The sequence below is a fragment of the Colletotrichum fioriniae genome (assembly GCF_027942845.1).
Source record: "Colletotrichum fioriniae strain IMI 355084 chromosome Unknown scaffold_11, whole genome shotgun sequence".
In the NCBI taxonomy this organism is placed as follows: domain Eukaryota; kingdom Fungi; phylum Ascomycota; class Sordariomycetes; order Glomerellales; family Glomerellaceae; genus Colletotrichum; species Colletotrichum fioriniae.
Genome location: NW_027076847.1, coordinates 1,347,050 through 1,365,721, shown reverse-complemented (window position 1 = coordinate 1,365,721; position 18,672 = coordinate 1,347,050). Strand labels below are relative to the sequence as shown.

The following is an 18,672-nucleotide window of genomic DNA, read 5'->3' as shown; positions in this document are numbered from 1 at the left end:
CAATGCAGAGGCCTTTTGGCATCCCGATGCCGACAGGAGCGGCGCCGTGCGTGTTCCCGCCCGTTGTTATGCAAAGTTTATGCGACGAAAACTGACTTGCAGCGCTTTAATTTAGACACGGGTTCGCCATGGCCACTTTCTCAAGGGCAGCATATCGGCATTTGACGCGCCGTTTTTTTCTATCACACCCACAGAAGCACGGAGTATTGATCCTCAACAGCGAGGAATGTTGGAGAGTGTATACAAGGCCCTCGAAAATGGTACGAAGAGACTTTCTGATACTTTTCGATGCTACGAAACTTCAAGTTGGCCTCAATACTGACTTTTCACGAAGCCGGAATACCTCTCGATACCGTTGCCGGAACCCAGACCGGCGTATACGTCGGCTGCTTTACGGCCGATTACAATGATCATATAGCGAAAGACTTGGATATCCCGAATAAATACTCAGCCCTGGGCACAGTAGCAAGTATGCTCAGCAACAGAGTCTCGTGGTTCTTCGACTTTCGGGGCCCGAGTGTAACAGTAGACACGGCCTGCTCAAGTAGTCTGGTGGCTGTGCACGAAGCATGCATGAGTCTCAAGCTTCGTGAGGTCAACATGGTGAGGCTCTTTTTCTCATACATGCAATCTTACCAAAGTCCCTTTCATCTCAAGGGGCGGTGACACTGAAGCCAACCAAACCATGCCCCTCTTCCTCTCCCCCGCCGTCTGCAAGCCGGGCTCTTGGCTAACCACCCCGTCATCATGTACTAGGCCGTCGTGGGCGGGTGCAACCTTATCCTGACTCCCGAGATGACACTAAAGCTAGACGCGGCGGGCGTTCTGGGTCCGGACGGCAAGTCATACAGCTTTGACCACCGGGCCAACGGGTACTCCCGCGGCGAAGGGTTCGGGGCCCTGGTCTTAAAGCGGGTATCGGATGCCATTCGGGACGGGGACGTCATCCGCGCCGTCATCCGGAACTCTTCCACGAACCAGGACGGCCGATCGCCCGGCATCACGCAGCCGACGAAAAGGGGCCAGGTCGCGCTCATCAAGCACGTCTACGAGCGGGCCAACTTGGACCCTTCGCTCACGCGGTTCGCCGAGGCCCATGGCACGGGTACACCCGTGGGCGATCCCATTGAGGCGAGTGCCCTTGCTGAGATCTTTGCGCCTCATCGCTCTGCGGATGAGCCACTATACGTGGGTGCGTTGAAGAGCAATGTTGGACACTTGGAGGGCGCGGCGGGAGTCGCGGCCGTGATCAAGGGTGTCTTGACGCTAGAGAGCGGCGTTATTCCCGGGAACATTTGGTTCGAGAAGCGCAACCCAAAGATTCTGGACGCGTGGAATTTGAGGTTTCCCACAAAACCAACAGCTTGGCCGCAGCGTGGCCTGCGTCGCATGTCCGTGAACTCGTTTGGTGTCGGTGGCAGCAATGCCCACGTGGTGATGGATGATGCGCTCCATTTCCTCAAGAGCTTCCGCCTGGTTGGTAACCATCGTACGGAGACGATCCCTAAGATCCCAAGACAACTAGACGCACCTTTAGTGAATGGGACGGGTAAGGTTCTCTTCTTATTCCGCCAGGCTCAATGGGCACACACTGACGTTTCTTTCACAACTACCCAGGCCGCGTCAATGGATTCCACCGCCCATCGGATAGCGGGATCCATCTAGACGATTTTGAAAATGAAGACGCCCCACGTCTCTTTGTCTTGTCGGCAAACGACCAGGATGCCGTTTCTCGGTTACGAGACGGATACAGGGACTATCTTGCAACGAAAGCGGCCCAGATCGTCGGAGAATCCGCCCAGCTACGGTTTTTGAGGGACCTTAGCTACACACTGGCCTGCAGGCGGACCCGTCATTCCTGGAGGACGTTTAGCATCGCTAGCTCGCCGACACAGTTAGAAAAGTCTCTCGAGGGAAACGCGGCTACTCCCATACGAGCAAAGACCAATCCGCGGCTCGCGTTTGTCTTTACTGGCCAAGGAGCGCAATGGGCGACGATGGGCATGGACCTGCTGGCGTACCGGGCCTTTCAAGAGAGTCTTCTGGCGGCTGATCGGTATCTCAATGATCTCGGCTGTAATTGGTCGTTGACGTGTAAGTGTTCCAACTAGTGTCTTGGACCAGTGTTATGTGACAATTCGCTGATAATTGTCGAAAAACTAGTCGAATTATCAAAGTCAAAGACTTCCTCTCGAATCAACGACCCCGAATTTTGCCAACCCATATGCACTGCTCTACAGGTTGCCATGGTTGACCTCCTCTCCACTTGGGACGTCTACCCACATGCCATCACTGGACACTCATCCGGTGAAGTAGCCGCAGCCTACGCCGCTGGCGCAATCTCACGACAAGCAGCCTGGAAAATCGCCTACTTTCGCGGAAAGCTGAGCGCTAAGCTCGCGCGCTCAGCTTCTCGGCCGAGTACCGGCATGGCTGCTGTCGGCCTGAGCAAAGCCGCCACGCAGGACGCCATCGATCGCGTGAACCAGCAACTTGGCGGCGAAGGTACCCTAGAAATCGCTTGCATGAACAGCGTGGACAGTCATACCGTCAGCGGTGATGCAGAAAAGATTGACGCGCTGGTTCAGCTACTCAGCGCCGAAAAAGTGTTTGCTCGGAAGCTTAACGTCGAGATTGCGTACCATTCGCAATACATGAGAGCCATGGCTGATGAGTATCTTGTGGCCATGGGAGAGCTTCAGCAGGGTACTTTGAGAAGCTCTGTGAGACCTCGGTTCTACTCTTCGACGATGGGAGTGCCTATACTGCCCTCCCAGCTTCGACGGCCGGAGTACTGGGTCAAGAACTTGGTGTCACCTGTCCGGTTTACGGAGTCGGTCACAGAGATGCTCAAGGGCTCTGAATTACCCAAGATCAACGGACATGTTGACGGACATATCAATGGCCTCGTCAACGGAAATGTCAACGGCCACATCAATGATGTTGTGAACGGTGGGTGTGATGAAGAACTCCCATTCGAACCAATCACCGACTTTTTGGAAATTGGCCCTCACAGCGCCCTCAAGGGACCGCTGTTCAGCACTGTCAAACAGGTTCGCGGCAATGCCAAGGTCGACTACCACTCCCTTCTTGTCCGACAAAAGCCGGGTATCGAGACTGCACTGGAATCTGTCGGAACTCTCTTTTGCCACGGATACAATGTCAACTTGGCGCAGGTCAACGACGCAGACGAGCCTCATGGGCCAAAGCCACTCATGCTTACCAACCTCCCCTCTTACCCCTTTGACCACTCGAAAGAGTACTGGGTACAGAGCACGTTGAGCAACGACTTCCGTAAGAGACCTGTGGGCCGGCACGAGCTGCTTGGAGCTCCCATGGCGGGTTTCAATGAGAATAACGCGGTGTGGCGCAATTACATCCGACTTTCAGAGAATCCTTGGATCGAAGATCACAAGGTCTCTGGGGATGTCTTGTATCCTGCGGCTGGTATGCTCGTCATGGCTATCGAGGCGAGCCGGCAGATCGCCGATAAGAGCAAGGTTTTGAAGGGGTTCAGACTGAGAGATGTGTCATTCAAGCTGGCTCTTCGAGTCCCCGATGATGCCAGTGGTATCGAATCTCAATTTTACCTCCGTCAGCACCGGGAGAATAGCCACTCCGCTGTTTCGACATGGCGAGAGTTCCAGCTCTGGACCCTGCAAGATGGCGCATGGAGAGAGCACTGCCACGGTTTCGTGCAGACTGAGTACGAGTCAGATGATCGACTCGCACTCCGGGGATCTGAAGAGAGCATCCATGATGGTTGCGCGACGGAGGTTTCTGTCGATAAGTTGTATCGCAGCTTCGCGGATTCTGGGTTGAACTTTGGCCCAACCTTCCAGACTTTGAGCGACATCCGTCTCGGACGAGACCTGAACATGGTAGCAACGCTCCATTCTCCAGTGGACAAGATCGAGAAGTCAATGCCACACCAGTATGTCCAGCCGCATTTGGTGCATCCGGTTACCCTCGACGGCCTTGTGCATGCCAACCTCGTCGCTCTGGTCTCGAGCTCCAAGTACGCCGGGGCGACTAGAGTGCCTACGTACCTAGCTGATGGCTGGATCTCGGCGCAATCGAGCCTTCCCCATAACTCCTACAGTGTGTCTGCTGAGTCTCGGGTCAAAGGGCGCAGCGAGGTCGTCTCGGACGTGAGGGCTACACATCTGGAGCAAGGTGACGAGATGGTTCAAATGTCTGGCATTGTCTTCAAGACCATCTCGAGTGGTTCGACAAAGGAAAACTCTCAAGCGGTGGTTCATCCGGCTTTTAACGTATCCTGGAAGCCTGATCCGAGTTTTCTGACGAAGCAACAGGCTTCACAACTATTCCAGCTGCCGCTGACACATGAGGATGACCCATCTACCTGGATGCTCGACTGCGAGGCGCTATGCCTGGCTTACATGCGCCATTGCACAGAATCTCTTTCCCAAGAGTCCGTTGGCAAGATGACCTGGTACCATCAGCGATATGTCAAATGGTTTCAACACGTTGTCCGCCAGCACTCTGACGGTCCCGCAAGTGAGAGTATCGAGGAACTCGAAGCCAAGGTCTTGGCCGGCAACGCGTCGGAGGGAAAGCTCATCATCGCGGTCGGCCAGGCCCTCTCGGGTATCCTCACCGGCGATCGCGATCCCTTGGACGTCATCTTCAAGGATAAGCTGGCAGAGGACGTCTACAGCAACGGTCTTGGTTCCAAGAGGTGCTACGCTCAGCTCTGTAGCTACCTCGACATCATGGCGCACAAAATTCCCAACATGGAAATCCTCGAGATCGGCGCGGGCACAGGGGGCGCCACGCGTCCTGCTATGGCGACGTTGACACGAGACAGCGGCCGTCGGTATGGGCACTACGACTTCACCGACATCTCGCCGTCGTTCTTTGAACAAGCGAAGGAAAACTTTAAGGATGAGGTCGGACGCATGGGATTCCGCGTGCTCAATGTCGAGAATGATCCCCTCAGCCAAGGCTTCGAAGCTGGCAAGTACGACCTCATCATCGCGGCGAACGTCTTGCACGCTACGAAGAAGATTGACGACACGCTCGTCAACGCTAGAAAGTTGCTCAAGCCTGGCGGAAAGCTTCTTCTCTTTGAGATCACCAACACTGAGATCCTGCTGGGAAGCTTCTGCTTCGGTACGCTTCATGGGTGGTGGCTTTCCGAGGACAAGGACCGCATCTGGGGCCCGTTGATGTCACCCAACTCATGGGATACTCATCTTCGAACTTCGGGTTTCAGTGGACTTGATGCTGTCTTTGACGATTTCGCTTCATCGCCGCATCAGATGAGCTCGATCCTGGTGTCTAGTAACCCTCAATCGGAGACAGTAGCATGCTCGCCTTCATCGTACTACATTCTGACCAGCGAGTCGCCCACTCAGAACGTGCTGGCAGCAAAGGTCGTGCAGTCTATCGGTCGAGGTGATTGCGAAATCGAAACTCTCACGTCCTTGGCTGATAAGAGTCTGGCTAACGCAACGTGTGTGGTACTCTCTGAGCTGGATCATCCAGCTTTGAAGGACATGAACGAGGGGACCTTCAACGGCTTCAAGCGCGTACTCACCAAGTGCAAAAACATTCTTTGGGCGACTCGTGGCGGTACATCCACTGCGCCCGACCCGGATTCCGAGCTGGTGACCGGTCTGGCTAGAGTGGTTCGCTCTGAGAGACCAGACGTCAACTTCCTCACTCTCTCTTTCGAATATGACGCCAACGAGGAACTCATTGCCGCCAAGTGCGCTCAAGTTCTTGGTGCAGCACGAAATAGCGTCGAGAACTCATTCAGGGTGATTGACGATGTGGTTCACGTGTCTCGCCTCGTTCAGGCAGATTACATGACCGGCCACATTCAAAACCAAACTGGTGTGGTGAGCGTCGAGAACAAGCTTCTGAAAGATGAAGCCTCTCGGTCACTGTGCCTTCAAGTCGGAGACGTCGGCCAACTTGACTCACTTCGCTTCGAGGAAGACACCCTGGCTGAGGCATCACTGGGAGATCACGATGTCGAGTACAAGACTATGGCTTGTGGAGTGAGCATCAGTGACGTCTCTTCAGTCCTCGGGAAGGCTGAAGAGTCACCCCTGGGTCTAGAGGCTTCTGGCATAGTCACAAAGTCTGGGCCCGCGTCTAGGTTCCAAGTTGGGGACAGGGTCTTTGGACTCGCGGTATCGGGCACCATGAAGACTCATGTTCGATCTACGGACGGCTTGCTCGCGAAGTTGCCAGATGGAGTGTCTTTCACTGATGGCGCGGTCCTGTCCGTTGACTACACGACGGCCTACGCTGTCCTCTGCGAGGTCGGCTCCATTCGTGAGGGCGACTCTGTCATGGTGCACGGCGGATGTTCCAGCATCGGAAAGGCATTCGTGCAGGTCGCCCAGCTTCAAGGAGCTGAGGTGTACACAACTGTGACGAATCAGTCAGAGCGAGATGAACTGGTCAAGGATTACGGTATCCCAGAAGACCACGTCTTCAGCAGTCGTGACTTATCAATGCGATCGGCCAAGCAGAAGCTGGTTAAGGGGCGTGGCATCAATATTCTCGTCACGGCGACCGATGAGCTCGACGAAGGCGTAATCGACTGCATTGCACCATTCGGGCGCATCGTATACATCGGCTCGGGCGCCGCTATCTCCAACACACGTGTCCCGCGAGGCCGCAACATCCGTCTCGAGTCCTTCGATCTTGTATCTTGCCTCGCATTCGATGTCATTCGCACCGAGACCATGTTCCAGCACATGGTCGACACCGTTTTTGCCAACTGGAAGAATATCAGCCGCCCCTCGCCTACCGCGATCTATAGCTTCTCCCAGGTCGGCGACGCGTTCCGCAGGATGCAGTCTGAAGATCAAGATAACGCCAAGATTGTGCTTGAGCCTCGCGACGACGACATGATACCCGTCGTGCCGAGCCGGAAGTCTCTCAGCAACTTTGATCCTGAGGCGTCGTACGTGATTGCTGGTGGTCTCGGCGGACTTGGGAGGCCCGTCGCGCGATGGATGGCCTCTCGGGGGGCAAAGAACCTTATCCTCCTTTCGAGACGTGGTCCAGTGGAGAACGCTGCGGTTGAGCTGATTGCTGAGCTTACGGTTATGTGCGATAATGTGGTCACTCCGGCCTGTGATGTGACGGATGCCGGTGCCCTGCAAACGGTGATAGACGAGCTTGCTGCGACTCTTCCTCCTATCAAGGGATGCATCCAAGGCTCCATGGTGCTTCAAGTAAGTTGCATGAATTGTGCTCTGCTTTGGTTGAAGAAGGATCCATACTAATCTGCATTAAGGACAATCTGCTCGAGAACATGTCGCTCGACAATTGGAAGGCAGCCGTGCAGCCTAAGGTGCACGCATCCTGGAACCTGTACAACGCCCTCGGCGACAAGATGGACTTCTTCGTCTTCCTCTCATCCACCGTGGGAGTGACAGGAAGCCCCGAGCAAGCCAACTACGCAGCAGGAGGAACATTCCAAGACGCCTTTGCGCACCATCTCGTCTCCAAGGGCGTCAATGCCGTCTCGATAGACCTCCCAATTATCCGTGGCGTGGGTTACGTGGCAGAGAAGCCAGAGCTCTGGGACTACCTCTCATCTGCAGGATGGACTCACATCACGGCGGACGAGCTCTATGCCGTGCTGGATTATCATTGCCGACCGGCCAGCGCTAGCAGTTCCCAGGAACCGACGAGAGCGCAAGTTATCCCTCGCCTCTGGCTGCCGCAGGAGACGGCTGCGGAGGGATACCAGACGCAGACGTGGGGAGAGGATCCCCTGTTTAGCCACCTGCGACTGATAGAGACGGACGATGCAGATAAAGGAGACGACGCGAACAAGGGCATTAATCACAAAGCGCACCTACAATGCGCGTCTTCACTGGAAGAAGCTGAAAAGATTGTGCTGAACGTTCTCCTTCTCAAGATTGCGCGGATGCTCAGCATCGACGCGCTCAACCTCGAGACATCCAAACCGCTTCACGCGTACGGTATTGACTCCCTGACGGCGGTTGAGCTCCGGTCATGGCTGATGAAGGAGCTTGGGGCCGAGGTCTCTGTTTTTGACATTACGAATAATTCGAGCATCGCGCAGCTGGCGGTGCTCGCTGCGAAGAAGAGCAGTCTCAGGCAGCAATTTGCTGATTAGTAACCGATACCGAGCTGCAGTGGTGGCTTCAGCTGTTCGTGAATTTGGCGCCAGTTCTGTGTTTTCTCAAGGCGTTTTCTTAGGCGCGGTTGGCTTTTTGCTGGAGTTTGGATACTAGGGGGTCTTCCCCTGTGCTCTTCTTTTCTGGTTGTTATCTTCTCATTTTTCGATTCCCTTCTTTTGTCCTGCGTCCTTTCCTGGCTGTTATGATTGATGAGACATGATTAAGTTTGCATGGTAATTAATGTCACGACCACTGGGGAGTATCCGTACGATTGTTGTTCTAGTTGGCATCTCGATTAGCATCTCGAATAGGCTAAATAACTCAATTGACTTTGACATTTGCTCGGTTTCCAGGGGCTAGGCGCTTAGCAAAAAATGTGTAAAAAGTGCATGTGTGTGTTGGTACCGACCAGAAGTGCAGCCAGCCACCACCTTGGACAGCAGATTGGTGCTGAAAACCTGAAAAGTGCATCGACAAGCTGACGGCAAGCCCGGTGGCAGACTCGCCGAACATTCCGGGTCAGCCGGTAGATGCGTTGCGGTGTTTTCCGATCTCAAGGCCCGGGTTTTCGTCCATGAACGTGGCCCCGAGCTGGCTGGAATTGGCTGGCCACAGGCGCGCAAAGGAAACGGAAACTTCTTAAGAACTGAACGGAGTCTCGGTGAATTGGTCTGTGAGGACGGGGGACGGACCGCCGATATGCCCGATCTGCGGTATGGGTTTACCTACAATAGCCCAGCTGGACTGCCGAGGTTTGTCGCCCGAGCACTCCGTTAAGGCTTGGAGCCCGAGCAACAATCCGGTTGTTGCGTCTTCGGAAGACTCTGGAAGTGTGGAAGAGGTCATTTGAGTCTCGAGTTACCACGGTTGCCAAGGCATACGACAGGCTTTGTGAGAGAATGACGGAGACAAAGATGTTGAGTGAATGGAGACCCTAGATCGGAGGGATAATGGCAATTCCCTTGGACCCCAGAAAGAACATTGAACGGAACCGGGATCTCTGAAACTCGAATGGCATTTGTTCCATTCTGCCTCGCCCCCAATGGACCATGAACGCGCGTAACAGGCCACCAGGCCAGCCACTATACGCGCGACTACAGTACCACCAAGGGGCCCAAACAGGCAGCCAGACGTGCACAGAGCTGCCAGATAACAGAGAGAAAATGTGACAGAAAGGCGAGACCGAGAGGGCCACCACGGCACAAGAAAACAGAGTTCCACAGAAAAAGGGCGAGCCAAGGAGACTAACTGCAAACGGCGTAAACCTAAAGTCCCATTCGTAAATCTGCATGGTAACCTCATTTCCATTCGACGCTAATCTGCAAAAGAACAGCCCCTCTATGACGTTTTGGGGATAAACAACGCCGATGAAAGCAGCGGGCAATGAGGGATTCTGCCGTTCTGGTGGCACTGAGTGGGTGGGAAGTCTCGGAGAGCGGGAATGACACACGTGATTGTTCCCCGAGTCAGCGGCACTGCGGCAAGAGATGGAATTTGCTAGTTCATCTCAAGCCTTCAGAGCTCATACAAACTCATATATGCTTACATGGGCTCGTTTCTCATCTCATCAGACGTCGCATTAGAAGGCCTGGACTGATCAAATCATCGACTCCATTGAGTACTGGATCCATCCATCACATAACCAGCCCAGCTCACTGGGGTCTGGTCTGGGGAGGCTCCATTGAGTTGAAGTCTTTTTTTTTCTTCTTTCTCCAACATGGCAGCACTCACACGCGTAAAGTCAAAGGGACTGGGCCACATTGCGTTGGGGGACGGCGGTCGCTCAGAGACGGCCACATCCGGTAACGTCGGCAACGATGGACGCGTACGAGTGAGATTTCACGAGAATCCGCAAAAGCTTGCCCGCTGGCTTCGCGACTTTGAAGGGGCATTCAGACCGCACTCTGGCGACTACGATGAAGAATTCGAACAGGCCCGGCTACGGCGACGCAGCAGCGTTATCCTGCAGAATTTGCAGCAGCACCCGCCGTCAAAGAGCCCGCGGCTCAACATCGCGATACACATTGTCGGATCCCGCGGCGATGTCCAACCTTTCATCCCCATTGCGCAGCTTCTCATGAAAGAGCCCTACGGTCATCGAGTTCGCATCTGCACGCACCCCGTTTTCAAGGACTTTGTAGAGTCCAATGGCGTCGAGTTCTTCAGCATCGGTGGCGACCCGGAGGCGCTCATGGCTTACATGGTCAAGAACCCCGGATTGCTTCCCAGTCGGGAGAGTGTCAAGGCTGGAGACATCAAGCAGCGTAGGAAAGAGATGGCTGAGATTATCAACGGCGCATGGAGGAGTTGTATAGAGGCGGGAGACGGCATGGGCGAACGAACGACGGCTGCTACGGTGTTGAATGCTGATGATCTTTTTGTCGCTGATGCGATCATCGCCAACCCCCCGTCGATGGCTCACATTCACTGCGCCGAGAAGCTCGGTATCCCGCTTCACATGGTATTCACGATGCCATGGTGCCCGACACAAGCCTTTCATCACCCGCTGGCCTCAATGAGTTATGGTGAGGCCGACACGAGCGCCGCTAACTATTTATCGTTTATCATGATGGAGCTCTTGACGTGGCAAGGGTCAGTCACTCATTCTCACCCTGTTTGTGAAGCCTTTCACTCATTACTGACATATAACTAGGCTTGGCGACTTGATCAATAAGTTCCGCACTCAAACGCTAGGCCTCGATCATATAAGTCCCTTGTGGGGATGCCAACTTCTCCCCAGATTACGAGTTCCATATACCTTCCTCTGGTCCGAGTCTCTCATCCCCAAGCCCGCCGACTGGGACTCCCACATCAACATCACCAGCTTCTCATTCCTCCCCCTCGCCGACAAGTACACGCCCCCCGCAGACCTCACCGCCTTCCTCGAGGCCGGCCCGCCGCCAATCTACATTGGCTTCGGCTCCATTGTCGTCGACGACCCCAAAGCCCTCACCCAGCTCATCTTCAAAGCCGTCGGACAGGCCGGCATCCGCGCCATCGTCTCTAAGGGATGGGGCGGCGTCGGAGGCGGCGACGATGTCCCGGATAACATCTATCTCATCGGCAACTGCCCGCACGACTGGCTCTTCAAGCGCGTCTCAGCTGTAGTGCACCATGGCGGCGCCGGCACATCCGCGGCAGGGATTGCATGCGGACGCCCTACTGTCGTGGTCCCCTTCTTTGGAGACCAGCCTTTCTGGGGCCAGATGATCGCCCGTGCCGGCGCTGGCCCGGCTCCCGTGCCCTTCAAGGAGATGACGGCCGAGACACTGGCTGCGAGCATCACTTTTGCGCTCAAGCCCGAGGTCCAAGTGGCGGTGCAGCAAATGGCGGAGCGCATCGCGGAAGAGGACGGCGCGGGGGACACGGCGAGGGATATTCAGGAACGACTGGCCCTCGACACGATGCGATGCGACATTTGCCCAGAGAGGCTAGCCAACTGGCGACACAGGAAGACAGGCGCGCACCTCAGTAACTTTGCAGTCGGGTGCCTCGTCGATAAGGGGTACATGAAGCCCCACGATTTCAAGCTGCTGAAGCACAAGCACTGGTACGTCGACGAGGGCGCTGAACACCCTCTCATCGGCCTCGTAGCCGCGGTATCGGGCTTCTTTACGAATATCGGCGTGGCGACATCGGATTACTCGCATCGGCTAAAACATCCGCCCCAAGCTGCCCAAAACCGGATGCACGCGGTCGACCTCGAAGCCCAGCGCCCTACTCACGAAAAGCAGCCCGAAGAGGAGAGCAACACGACGCGCGAACCGTCGGCTGAACCAAGTGAGGGACCAGATGTACAGCCGGGGCCGGAGGGCAAGGCGGAGGACGGGGAAGACGGCCACCTGAAGCGCGTGGCAAAGGCGCACAGCATGACGCCGAAGCAGATGAATGCCATCGCTATGAAGATGGCGACCAAATCCCTCCAATGCGCCGACCCGGCCGTCGAAATCGCCATGATGGACGCCAACGACGTCGACGAGCGCGGTAGACGCAAGTCCTCCGTGGCGACCCTCGTCAAGAAGCGGAATAGGCCGACGGAGGTTGCGCGTGCGACGGGGCGATACGGTATTGAGCTCGTCAAGGCAGGTCTCAAGGCGCCCGTAGCAGTGTGCTACAACGTCGCCAACGGGTTCCACAACTACCCTTCGTATGGATTCATCGGGCACGAGGTGCGGCGGCGGGACCAGATCACCGGTCTCGGGAGCGGTCTGCGTACGTCGGGCAAGGAGTTCGTTTTAGGAACGTGGGAGGCGTTTAGCGGTGTTGTCGTGAAGCCGTACGAAGGAGCTAAGAGGGAGGGTGTCAAGGGATTCGGGAAGGGCATTTATCAAGCTGGTCGCGGATTTACGTTTAATCTCTTTGCTGGTAAGTCTTTTGTGTGTTTATTTGGATCCCATTTTTACCCGATCGCTGGAAAGAGGCATCGTCACTCTGACCTGAAGAAATGGATGCTAACAGCCGCGCAGCTATTTTTGGTCTCCCTGGATACACATTAAAGGGCATAGAAAAGGAATTCTCAAAACACAGGCTTACGGCGCTCAAAGCCGAGGTACTGCTTATTCGGTTACGACAGGGCATCGATGATTTCAGGAGGTCAACGGAAGCGGAGAGGAACGAGGTAATAGAGCGGTGGAAGACGTTCTTGTCAGGTCAACAATGAACCTGGCCGCACACATGTATACCCAAGATTTCCTTTGTTGTACAACTCTACAGACTAGCAGCGATTTCTCCCTGTCATTGTAATATAGTAGCTAACGATCAGGCATCATATTTGATGTCAACACTTACCATTCTTCACGCTCTACTGCCTGCAGTAAGCTACGATGCCTTCGAATGCTGTCGCGAAAATAGAGACTCAAAACACTCCGGTGTCGCGCTTCCACGAGACCCGGCTCCTTGTGTACATGTAGTTTTCGCTTCTCATTGACGAAGTTATGTCATATTATCAACACCTTAAGTCCTTCATGAGGAATTGAGAACCCGAGTCCACTAGAAGATCAGATGCAATGAGGATCTGTCCAAGCTACCTGATCTTAGCTCGGACACGGCGGAAAACTAACGTGAGGGGCTGGCAAAACACCGGCGATTCTTCAAGCCTCAATGTTTCTGTTTTGGACTTTGGAGGCTTTACTTCGGAGTAGAGGGGTAATCTGATTGGTGATTCTCTCAAGTGTGCGTAAACGCCCCTCTTCTGTCCAGGATCAAGCTCCAGAAAAGCGGCCATCCACACCTCATCACCAGACAAACCTCAGACAACTTGTCGGTCTCTTCTTGTCCGTTCGTCACATCATCGCACCGATGGCTTCACCTCAAGTGGTTGAAATATGTGGCCGTGGCACTGATAGTCGATCTCAAAACATCACTTAGGATAACTTCTCGAGACTCTTCTCTCTATAGCCAAGCAACCTAGCCCAGTCCTAGCCTCCAAATACATCTACAGCTGTATGACCGGAGTCTGAGACGCAGACACACTGCCATGGCAGGACTTCGCGTGGTTGACGTACGCGTCGATCATTATCGACAGCCATATACACTCGGTATTCACGTGAAACGTCCTCAGATCTCCTGGCGCTTCAGCGATGCGCCCTCAAGATTCAACCTTGGTGGCTGGGAAGTCAAGATCCAGAAGCCCGATGGCTCTCACTCGGTCATAAGTGCCCCATCCAACAGCCCCGGGATCAGCTCACCGTCAGCCGAATGGCCCGAAAACATCGTTATACAGTCACGACAAACATACTCGATAGAGGTCAGAGCTCAGGACGAAAACAGAAGTGATTTCTCGTCATGGAGCGAACCCTTCTCCTTTGAAACTGGTCTTTTAGTTCGCAGCGACTGGACTGGCAATCTGATCTCGGCGCCGTGGGCGGAAGATGGCAAGAGCGGCCCGCAACCAGAGGATCTATTCCGAAGGGTCTTTGAAGCGAAAAGCAAAGTACGCTCTGCACGGCTTTACGCTACGGCACAGGGTGTCTACGAAGCTGAGATCAACGGTCGGAGGGTGGGCGATTATTTCCTGGCCCCTGGTTGGACGGCGTACGACGGGAGACTGCAGTACCAGACTTACGATGTCACGGAACACATTGCGCCGAGTGCGTCGAATTGCATTGGTATGCGCTTAGCTGAAGGCTGGTTCAATGGTCGTATTGGTTTCGAGGGCGGTAAACGAAGTATCTGGGGCACCCGCACTGCTGCTCTTGCACAGCTTGAGATCACCTACGAGGATGGTTCCATTGATACCGTAGTCACTGATGACAGCTGGACGACCACTCGAGGGCCCATCAAGCTCGCAGAGATTTACGACGGCGAAAAGTACGATGCTACCGCGGAAATACCGGGATGGGCAAGCAGTGATTCGCCTACTGGGGCATGGGAAACCGTCCAGGTGCTTCCTCAGCTCCTCGACACGACGGATCTCATCTGCGGCTACGGAGAGCCTGTCAAGAGACTCGAATACGTGAAGCCTTTGGAGTTGATCACGACCCCTTCAGGCAAGTCAATCTTGGACTTTGGCCAAAACCTCGTCGGGTTCATACGCATCAACAATGTCAAAGGTCAACGAGGCAACAAGATCACCCTCCTTCATGCGGAAGTCCTTGAGAAAGAGGAACTGGGAACTAGGCCTCTGCGAGACTGCAAAGCCGAGGATGTCTACACCCTCAAAGGTGGCGATAGCGGCGAAACATGGGAACCACGCTTCAGCTTCCACGGCTTCCGTTACGTCCAAGTCGATGGCTGGCCTTCCACTGCCCTAGACCTCAAAGAAGCGATCGAGGCATGCGTGTGTCACACGGATATGGAAGAAGTCGGCAACTTTTCGTGCTCCGATGACGACTTGAACAAGCTCTACAGCAACGTCCGGTGGTCGATGCGCGGCAACTTCCTATCTGTGCCGACTGATTGCCCCCAAAGAGACGAGCGCCTGGGATGGACGGGAGATTTAGCTTTGTTTGCGCCCACTGCCACCTTCATCTACAACTGCTTCGGGATTCTGAAAAACTGGCTGGCCGATGTCGCCCACGATCAAAAGGTCCTGGACGGCGTCCCTCCGATGGTTTCCCCGAACGTGCTCATCGGGCAGAAGAATTGGAGCAAGATTGGTGCTAATGCGATCTGGCATGATGTCGTGACACTTGCCCCATGGGCACTTTACGAAGAGTCTGCTGATCTTGGTATATTGAGAGACCAATATCAGTCTATGAAGACTTGGATCGATGTAATTCCCCGGAACAAGACCGGCTCCACTCATCTCTGGGACTTTGGGCTTTTCCAGCTCGGTGTAAGTTGGAGAGAATTTACTGGCATCGAATGTTTTCACTGACATTTTCAGGACTGGCTGGACCCCAATGCCCCTCCCGATGAGCCCATGAAGGCAGTCACTGATCCGCCCCTGGTCGCCAACGCATTTCTCGTCAGGTCCCTCGACCTCATCACCAAGATCGCCGCGCTCTTGTCTCAGGCCGAGGACGCGGAGCGCTATCAGAAAGAAGCCGCTGCTGCCCGTCGGGAGTTCCAGGACGAGTATGTCAGCAGTAACGGGCGTCTCACATCGGACTCGCAGACGGCATACGCCCTCGCAATTTGCTTCGACCTCATTTCGGAAAAACAGGCAGTCAGAGCAGGAAGTCGGCTTGCAGAGGTTGTCCGCCGCAATGGCTTCAGGATCGGCACCGGGTTCGCCGGGACACCGTACATCTGCGAAGCTCTCACCCGGACCGGACATAGCGACGTAGCCTACGCGATGCTCCTCAACCGCAAGTGTCCTTCGTGGCTGTACCCCGTCACCATGGGGGCGACTACGGTCTGGGAGCGCTGGGATAGTATGTTGCCCAACGGCACGATCAACCCTGGCGACATGACTTCTTTTAATCACTACGCCTTTGGAGCGGTTGCCAAGTTCCTTGTCGAAAGACTTGCGGGCTTGCAGCGCCTGGAGCCTGGGTGGAAGCGATCGAGGGCGGAGCCGATCTTGGGCGCAGAGTTTACGAATGCGTCTGCCGAGCATGTCACGCCATATGGAAAGGTTGCTTGCGCATGGAAGTTGGCGGATGAGGGAGGGGGTCGTCTGCGACTCAAGGTCGACGTGGTCGTGCCACCTCTCACTGAGATGGAAGTGGTTTTGCCGACCAAGGGTGGTAAGAGGGTGGAAATAGTTGGGTCTGGTGAATGGTCATTCGAGACTGAATATGAGCGCACGTACGAATGGCCGGTTAAAGAGCTGTCCCTCTTTCCACAGTAGAGTTATGGAACCGGAGACAGGAATTTGGTTGGAAACAGACCGTAGGGACTTTGGTAACTTAATTTGGACGACGTTACACTCCATGTGCCGAGTTCTGTCATCAGATGGAGGTGATGAGGGAGGATGACAAGGTGCACTTGAGTACATGTGTAGTATGAGTGATTGACATCGATGTTGTGGATTAACGTGCGTTATAAAGTCAAGTAATTCCTGACTTGCAAGCACTAGAACAGGTCCAGTCTTCCATCGCATGCGGCCGGCTTCCTAGCTATCTAGGCAGCATCCCAAGTTCTGCCTTTACCGTCGGATACTGCGTGGCGGAATTTGCAGTTTTCATGTTGATGCAACACAAGTGGATAACGATAAACTCAATGACAGCAGTGTCACCAGCCGACCTCGCTTACTCCTCGATACGCGTTTACCCAGCCGGTCTAGTAGGTGTTGACGGCCTTGATCTTAATGGAGTCCTTGGCAAGCTGCTCATAATCGGCCCCACGCTTCTCCTCATCCCGCTTGTAGGTTCCGGCCGACTTGATAATGATGTTGGCCTTCGCCGCGTCGGCGTAGCTGGGCTCCCGCTTCTCCTCATCTCTCTTGTAAGTTCCAGCAGACTTGATGATAATGTTGGCTTTCGCAGCATCAGCGTAGCTAGGCTCGCGCTTCTCCTCTTCGCCACGCTTGTAGGTGCTGACGGACTTGATGTAGATGGAGTCCTTGGCAAGGTCGGCGTAGTCGGCTTCGGGGGCACGCTTCTCTTCGTCTCTCTTGTAGGTACCAGCAGACTTGATGATGATGTTGGCCTTTGCAGCGTCGGCGTAGCTGGCTTCGCGCTTCTCTTCCTCTCCGCGCTTGTACGTGTTGACGGACTTGATGTAAATCGAGTCCTTGGCGAGGTCGGCGTAGTCAGCGGCTGGTGCGGCGACAGGAGCGGCAACGGCGCCGATAGCCTGAAGGGCGAGGACGGTGATGATGGACAGCTGCATTATGGAAGGGGACTTGGAATAGTTGCGATAGATTGGGAGATGGACGACTGGCAGAAACGTTCAAGAAAGTCCTCGATCAAGTTCAAGTACGTTATATACTACCCGGAAATCTAGTCCTACGATACAGTGGGAGAAATGTAACCCCCTCTGCAATGACGAATGGCTCCAACCCATTGCACCTTATCCGATCCTGCAACTCTTAATTCAAAGGTACCCTTCCTGCGCTTCCCATCAATACTCTGGCCAAACATGCGGGTTCGTAAATCCTAGAAGGGAAGGTAAACAGAGACGGAGGGTGATTGGTAAGTTATAACCTATCAAGGCCGTCTTCTCACGATTAGACATCTGCAACTAAAACGAATTGCCTTTGGGTTTGACGGTTGCCTGGGAGCTTCCGAATCTTCTCTTCGCAAATCTAGCCATTCAAAGAGAGAGAAACTCAAGTAAGGGGGCAGGCCTTGGGCCGGGGATCCGATCCCACGGTGGCGGGGTTGCGCCTCCAATTGTCACGCACTCACGGACTTCCACGATTAGGTGTGCCCGATTTCTAGATATGCAACCCATCCCGGTGTTCTAAGTGGACGGGCTTGGCCGCAAAGCTTATGTTGACGTGGTCCACAATATGATGACCTGGGATTTTTGAAGTGGCTCCTCTGCGTAAACTAGGCCTGAATAAGAAGCTCGAAAGTTGAAGGATCGCACTATGCAGAAGCAGGCTGGTGAGAGTGTCATCGGCCCATACAAAGCGTAATAGTGCAAGCCTATTGCCACCTAGACTGCCAATGGCTGCGCGGGAGGTGGGCAGGGTTCCGAATGCGGTGGTAAGTTGCGCTGGTGAGTACTGTTTTACGTTATGTCTAAACCCTTCTCGTTCTCGCCAACAACATCCACAGAGCATCATCTGTTTCCCAGACTTTGTTATCGTTTGCAAAGATGTGGTGGAAATTGAGACCGCCGTATGAAAGTCTACCACAATCAGAGGGCAAGGCAGGAGGAACATCAACCTCGGCGCCTTGGTTCACACATCGTTGGCCTCGATCAACAGTTTGGCTTGGCTTGACCAACTTGACCACACTTGCTGTTCTAGTTTACAACCTATCTCCGATCCAGTCTCGGACCGTGTTCCTACAAAAGTGCACTGAAAGCCTATCGACGATTTGTGAGTACTCACCGATGAGTCCATTTCCCCCTCCCCTTCCTTCGAGCTCTGACTGATTGATCATCAATGAAGCGCCGGCATTTGAGGCAGTCAAATACAAAGCACCGGAGCATTACAATGCTGAGTTCAGGCAGACTAACAAGTGGCGCGGTCCAC

General features: G+C 54.4%; 4 protein-coding genes across 4 annotated transcripts; 3 read left to right on the top strand and 1 right to left on the bottom strand.

The window, feature by feature from the left end:
- Positions 1–573: 573 nt before the first annotated feature.
- NEC1 (Neuroendocrine convertase 1) lies at positions 574–1,665 on the top strand (the record flags this gene model as incomplete). Its single annotated transcript, XM_065758512.1, has 2 exons — positions 574–603; positions 757–1,665. 2 exons carry the CDS (start codon positions 574–576, stop codon positions 1,663–1,665), a joined length of 939 nt encoding a protein of 312 aa, XP_065612905.1.
- Positions 1,666–1,997: 332 nt separating this feature from the next.
- On the top strand, positions 1,998–8,134 carry N0V96_008995 (uncharacterized protein; the record flags this gene model as incomplete). Its single annotated transcript, XM_053188935.2, has 3 exons — positions 1,998–2,076; positions 2,164–7,220; positions 7,283–8,134. The coding sequence occupies 3 exons, from the start codon at positions 1,998–2,000 to the stop codon at positions 8,132–8,134; spliced, it is 5,988 nt and encodes a 1,995-aa protein (XP_053053701.2).
- Positions 8,135–9,855: 1,721 nt separating this feature from the next.
- On the top strand, positions 9,856–16,374 carry N0V96_008994 (uncharacterized protein; the record flags this gene model as incomplete). Its single annotated transcript, XM_053188933.2, has 4 exons — positions 9,856–10,730; positions 10,792–12,503; positions 13,622–15,414; positions 15,466–16,374. The coding sequence occupies 4 exons, from the start codon at positions 9,856–9,858 to the stop codon at positions 16,372–16,374; spliced, it is 5,289 nt and encodes a 1,762-aa protein (XP_053053699.2).
- Positions 16,375–16,805: 431 nt separating this feature from the next.
- On the bottom strand, positions 16,806–17,357 carry N0V96_008993 (uncharacterized protein; the record flags this gene model as incomplete). The annotated part of the gene is made up of 1 exon (XM_053188932.1): positions 16,806–17,357. One exon carries the CDS (start codon positions 17,355–17,357, stop codon positions 16,806–16,808), a length of 552 nt encoding a protein of 183 aa, XP_053053698.1.
- Between the last annotated feature and the right edge of the window lie 1,315 nt (positions 17,358–18,672).